General features: G+C 29.6%; 1 protein-coding gene across 1 annotated transcript; it reads right to left on the bottom strand.

Annotated features, from left to right (window-relative positions):
* Positions 1 to 2,740: 2,740 nt before the first annotated feature.
* Positions 2,741 to 6,773, bottom strand: LOC145133875 (Phototropic-responsive NPH3 family protein). Its single transcript, XM_079068830.1, has 3 exons — positions 6,429 to 6,773; positions 3,697 to 4,845; positions 2,741 to 3,265 (listed from the first exon to the last, which is right to left on the bottom strand). Exons 1-3 carry the CDS (start codon positions 6,489 to 6,491, stop codon positions 2,807 to 2,809), a joined length of 1,671 nt encoding a protein of 556 aa, XP_078924956.1. The 5' UTR covers positions 6,492 to 6,773; the 3' UTR covers positions 2,741 to 2,806.
* Positions 6,774 to 7,117: the final 344 nt, after the last annotated feature.

Genomic DNA, 7,117 nt, shown 5'->3' with positions numbered 1-7,117 from the left:
AACGTATATGGACTCTTCAAACATGAAGCCCATATGAAAAAGTGGCGTATAAGCAAAATGTCAACATTCCCAATGAAAGATGTGTAAGCATTCATTGCTTGTACATTCCTTCATTAAATGATTGTACCATATAGTCATCTATTGAATATTATCAACTATCACATAATTAGTCAACATTTAAACGAAAAAAAAATTCGATGTTTGTATCGTTATATTTTAAGGTATATAGTTTTCCGTGTTTTAAGACATTTACAATGTATGTAATATAATTATGTGTGCAAGTTTTTATATGTTTATAGTGTTGGCAAGAAGTGTTTAAAAACTTTTACTTTTTAGTTTTTAAGAGAAAATTTGATATATACAAAATCTTTGTTTGCAAGTACGTTTAGTTTTCAGTTTAAATAAAAAAAATTTAAATTTAAAAGTTATTTTATGCAATGTTTAAGAAAAAACTATCCATTAATTTTAATCAATTTCTAGAATTGTCCTTTTATATATATATATATATATATATATATATATATATATATATATATATATATATATATATGAAAAAGTTCAATAGAGAACCATAATTATTGGTTCTTCAAGGAACCAAATTTTTTTCTCAATTTCTAGAGCTTATTCTTTATCGAAAAAAAATTCTAAAAATATCTAAATTCATATATTAACATTGTGAATGTGAAAAATATTTTTCGGATTCACCGTGTGAATCCAGATTGACATTGTGAATTTTCAAAGATTCACATTGTGAATTTGACGTAAAAAAAAAATTCGAATTTGATATTATTGGAAAAAGAATAAAAAGTTATGAATTTCTGTATTTTTAGTTTTTTTTTGATAAAAAATAAGTTCTAAAAATTGAAAAAAAGATTGGTTCATTGGTTAATTATGGTTCTCTATTGAACCTCACCCTATATATATATATATATATATATATATATATATATATATATATATATATATATATATATATATATATATATATATTATAAGAGTAAAGGTTGTTGATGTTTTAAATGTAAGAAATATATATATGAATTAGTATATGTATATACTTATATTTATATTAAAAACTCATATAACAAATCAAAACTATAGATTTTTTGCTCAACTTCTGGCTATCAGCTACCGGTCATCACCCGCTCCTAACCATCAAGTTTTGCCAAATACACTTTAATATTATATAAAGATAATTATAAATCGTGGAACAAAAAACTGGACAGCTTTTTTTCCATTAAAACAAAATGAATGGCAAGAATTTGAAAAGGACTTGACATTTTTACACACACCAAAAGTAAAAACAAAAGGGAGACATTTCCACTAAAGAAAGCTGCAAAGGAATGTAAGTAATGCAGTGCCATTAATGCACAAAGTACAATCTAAATCAGAAAATTGTATTAGATAACATCGTAACAACTTGTACTTAAGTCAAATTTAAATTTACATTTAAAACATTCCTTGTTTATTTTCAACAATCAACTTATGGCAAGAAAAGTTATTAATAACACAATAAAAGAGTTATTAAATTTCAAAAATAGGCATTAACAACAACCAAATATAAAAACTATAGACATGACCAATTTCACATGGTCATTATTGGTTCAAGTGTATATAATTTATATTTCTCAAAATTTTATTACACTTGATAATCTTATGTTTTGATTGCTTTTGAGACAAATTTACATGAGAGAGATTTACATTGTCCGGCCATTAATATATAAAGGTTAAAACATGTTCTCACATCAAGACTGTTTTTCTTACATACGACAAACTCAATAGAAGAGACTAGACTGTATGAAACTCGATAAACTTTAGTGCTATTTTTATGATTAAAATACAAAAAGCATTCACAATATTTGCACAATCTGTGCCACTTTGTTCCACCTTTCAAGATGGACGTACCATATTTCAGTCATTGTTTCATTGGCATTAGTTTAATTCTCATTTTCAGCGTCTAATACACGTCAAATGCAATATCATATCATGTCTTGTGTAACAAATGAGACATGAAGCCTCATGAGCTAATAGTTTGGTTGTCAAAATTGTCATAAAAACTATATTTTATGTTAGTTTTAGCATTGGAACTAAATAAATTATTATGCTAAATTTCAATCACTACCTAAAAATGAAATAATATGAATTATTTACTTCTAATGAGTTTTAAACCACCAAATAATATTATATGAAAAATAATATATTATCATTGTTTGAGGAACAAAAGACCGAACAACTTTTGCTTACGTTGAAACAAAATGAGTGGGAAGACTTGGAAAAGGACTCATCAATTTTACACACACCAAAAGTTAAAAATATAAAGCGACATTTCTTAGAAAGAAAAGCATAAAGGAATGTACTATCATCAATGTACAGAGAACAAGCCAGATCAAAAAGTTGTTTAAATAACAAAGTAATTCATACAATAAAATATTAACAACAAACAACCTTTAAATTTTGTATTTTTTGAAACAAATTTTCGTTAACGCAATTGTTACAAGTGGTTCAATGAATAATTTATGATAAATACAAGAATTATTTCACTATCTTTTTGTTTGGGGAGAGTTGATGAAATTTATATTCATAAATTAATCACACACTTGATAATTCTATTGTTTAATTTTTTTTTAAATAACTTAAATACACCTCCACTATTCTACTCTTCAATTTATATCTTTTGGTCCACATTTCCACAGTGACAATCTCAATGCTTTTTATTTGTGTACTTTTTATGGTTTCACAATGCAAGAAAATAGGGCATTTTTTCATATTATTTACTAAAAAATATTTGAAAAATAAAAAAACATTATCAAGAGCAAAGCCTTGGCAAAGATTTAGCACTATTTTGTCTAGACAATCTTGATTTCAAGATTTTGGTCATTTGTGCTTGCATTTTCTTACAAACTTTCTCTAATTCAACCACCCTCCATTGCATTCCTTCTAAATGTGCTCTCATCTTCTCATTTTCATTCACAATATCCATTTTTCCTCCATGTGGTACAACTTGTTTAGCATAGAGTACAACTTGACCATGCCTCCCGTCTTTTATTTCGGTTTCACAAGGTGGAAGGGCAAACCGTTTTTGTATGTCAATGTCAAGAAACAAATTTTCAAGGTTCACTTGTTGAGCTTTAAGGGCTAATTTCGTAATTTTTGACGGAAATTTCTCATTTTGCATTAGATGATTGCATATTTCGGACGAAAGTTTGTCGTAGTTGAGACTAGCGCATATGTTCGTCTTTTCTTCATCCGATAAGCCCATGTGAACCTATGCCAAAAAAAACTCATAAGGTTTTTTTGACTTGATAACATTATAATTTTTGTAATCATATTTAAATATTAATTATTTATAAAACAAAAAAGTGCTAGTGAATCAACCCAAATTGACACGTTTTCACCCATTTTAGAAAAAAGAATCTTTTCCCTTTTTAACTTTTTTACTTACTAATTTACCCTCAAACCTTTTCTCTCTCTCTACATATATACTTTCCAATTGGGTTAATTTTTTTTTTTTAAAGGAAGTGATTGTATACAATTATTTTTCTTCATATACAACAATTTATATCTTGTAGAGCTGTAAAACGCAACATTTTAAAGCACAAATTATTGTGTATGGAAAAAAAATTGTTGTTTACGAAACAGCTCTCATTTTTTAAACATTGTTTATCCATGGAACACTTTATCAGAAAATACTGTTACCTGAAGATAAATGTTGATGGCATGGTACATTTCATCATACGAGTCTCTAGAACATTCCGGAAGGATCTTTAAAAGTGCCAAAAACTTATACGGTTTCAAACGGGGATCCGGAGCTACTTCTGCAACATACAAATCTATCAATCGAGTAACTTTCTTCATATCACAAACCGCCACCTCACCGCCACTTTTTCCGGCCAAACAACTGCCACCGCCGCCGCCTTTTCCGACCAAGAAATACTTCACCAACCGTAAAACTAAATTCACATCATAAAGATAATTCGACCCGTGTGGAGATGGAACAAGAAGATCATCTAGAGTCGCTTGATCCAAGCGGGACCCAATCATACGCTCCAAATTGTTCTTCGAGATTTTACTAATGTTTAAATTCGAAGAAACCCTTAAAATCCCGAATAAATTCTTGCAAGAAACCGAGTTTGAGTTTGAGTTTGAGTTTTGATCAAGCAAACACAAACTATCGATGACCGTTTCCGTTATTTCTCGTTTTTCTTCGGGACTCGCGGTGATAAATCTTGATTTATGATAGTAAACAAGAAACCTACTTGTAACCCCATGATCGAATTTATGAAAAATGATCGATTTGACCAATGGTTTGACCAAATCGGGAGTCAAAACGTTGACCAAATCTTCAAACCACCATGTTGACCGCAAGAAACGGGTTTGACCACTCTCGGTGCTTTTGCTATCGGTTGATAACCGAAGGGCCGAGCTTTCAGGCGATGAAATCGATGGACAAGAAAGGCTCAATTCGGCGAAAACGAGTCGTGCTACTAAAGAATCCAAACATGTTTGAAGGATTTTTGAAGAAATAGCAACGTACTTTAAAGCAGAAAGAAGCTCGATCCAACTCCAAAACTTGATTTCTTCAAGGGATTTCTCGGTTTTCTCGAGCAAATTGTGGGACCCGCTAACCGTTTCGTTCATTTCCATATAATGTGCGGCGCGGAATAGGCGAGGTGAGGTATAGGGGTTAATTACGATTTTGCCCTTGTTGTAGCAAAACCTTGAAACAAGCTCGAAACTTTCGGGTCCTCCGGGGAAATCGTTGAATATAACTTTGAGATTTTTTGTCGGGCCTTTTGATTTACCGAATAATTTTCGTATTTTTCCACAATACGACGATATGATTTTCTGTAATTTTAAGAAACAAATTTTATTATACAAACACTTATAAAAAAAAGGAGAAAGATAGAAAATAGCAATGTTCTTTCGTTTATTTGTTTATTAACGCATCCTACATTTTTTTTCCTATATCATTTTCATTCATTTTTTTCCATTTCAAAGCATTCTACTTTGAATTGTGCTTTGAAACAACTATGTTATTATATCAATGGAATTTAATTTGCATTTTGATGACATTGCTATAAATGGATAGATTTTTCAAAGTAATAATAATGTTGTAATAGGATGAAACAAAATTAGGATACTACAATAAACAAATATATGAAAGGAAATTTCTATATCTTGCATATAACCTTAACTTTTTTACAGTTTCCCCACATAATTCAAAGAAATTCAAAATATGACATAAACAAGAACAAAATCTAGTTCGAACCCACTTACAATGTAGAAAAAGTGTCCGATTCTTCCCCTTCAAATAATTTTTTTGCAACTTTGACCAAGAAAGTCAAAATAAATCTCTAATCGAGTGATTGATCTTAAAAGTCAATATGTATCCTAAATCTTGAAATCATCAAGAATCCAAGAAATTTTGACACTTAGAAAAGACTCGATTGACCTTAAAAGTCAAAATGTCTCTAATCTTTGAACCGAATATGTTACGAATATAATATCATAAACATTGGAGATTTCACAACTCAAGGTAACTACACAATGGCATTTTTGCAGTGCATTTATCATTTATGCCACCACAAAAAGGTAAAGAATTTATGAACCCAAAAAGAAGATTATCATAAAGTAGAAAAAATAGGACCATTTTGCAGAAAAGAATTGTGGAAAGTCACTGTTTGCAATAAATTTGGTAGCAGAGTAAGAATCAGTCATTAATTCGGTATATGTCAAAGTGTAATTAATAGAAACGTACTTTCACTAAATTTACATTCTGTTAAAAATCGTTATTAAAAAATGTAGTAATTAGAAATTACATAAATTGATTAATTTTAAAATTAGATATGAAGTGAGTAGGTATTATGTCACTCTCACAAGAGTTGTAAAGATCCACTAACATCTTTTACCCTATATGAGAAAAGAAGGTTCAAGATAGTACCCCCCCCCCCACCCCACCCTACCCCACCCCACATTAATGAAGAACTAACTAATAAATATGCATACATTCATACAATAATATACACACATACACTGAGAAAATGACACTTTCCTACAGATATTGCAAGAATGGAATGTGGGTGGCTAAGAAAACTTGAAGTTTGTACTGAATTAAAATGGGAAAAAGTCAAAAACATTTTAGTAAAAAGAATCTTGAAATTTTGAAGAGTGGAAAGAGAAGAACCTTTCTTTACTCAAATTGCATGAACGTATGAAGAAAAATGCGTAATTTGGTGTTCGCAGACAGAAAATTCGATAATAAATGCAAATTTTGTTCAAAACAATTAATGTATATCAGTACAATGAATGAAGACAAATTAACCTTAATTTTCAATAGAAACAAAAACAAAAGACCATAATGACAGAGATATCGGATATCGAACACAATTCGACAAAAGAGTTTGAAGATGGAAAGAAATTGGATTTACCTCATGAATGAAGAACGTTTCTTCGCCATTAACATCAACTTCAAGATCACAAGAAGCGTCCATGGACACCGAGATGAAGAAGATGAAGAAAGAGAAAGCCCTAAAGCGAAGACGAAGAAGTGATTTTAGTGGGAACCTTGGAAACCCAATTTGGGGGTGAAATTAGAGAAGAAAGATGTGAAGACAAAGAGCTAGAAATCAAAATTTGATTCGGCAATGAGTAAGAGACAAATGCAAAAGGGTTATAGAAATATGTGTGCGTAGTTGCGTTGGGGGGAAGATACAGAGAGAGAGAAATGTGATTAATAAACAAAGAGATGGATCAGGGAAGTGACAGAGGCGGAGGTAGGAGGGAGTTAGGAATATATTGTTTTTTTTTCTTTTCTTTAATAATATTATGATAAAGAAATCATACAATTATTAAAAATAAGACAAAAGCAATAGGATTAATTACTAAAGATAGCAAATTAGGTGTGTTAGAACTTAGAAATTAGAATATAAAATATAAGCTTACAAAAATAATTGATTTTATAAAAATATATTAAGAATAATTCTTACTTTAATTTGTTAGCTGAAAATAAAATATTTTTGCAAAATAAATTTTTTTTTTGGCAAAATTTTTTTTAACAAAGTAATTCATATTTTATAAAATAATTATTGGAAAACAGCTTCATAAGTAGGTACATCAC

This window comes from Lactuca virosa, chromosome 8, assembly GCF_052849685.1.
Source record: "Lactuca virosa cultivar CGN04683 chromosome 8, Lactuca_virosa_CGN04683_v6, whole genome shotgun sequence".
In the NCBI taxonomy this organism is placed as follows: domain Eukaryota; kingdom Viridiplantae; phylum Streptophyta; class Magnoliopsida; order Asterales; family Asteraceae; genus Lactuca; species Lactuca virosa.
This window is presented reverse-complemented; position numbering and strand designations above follow the sequence as displayed.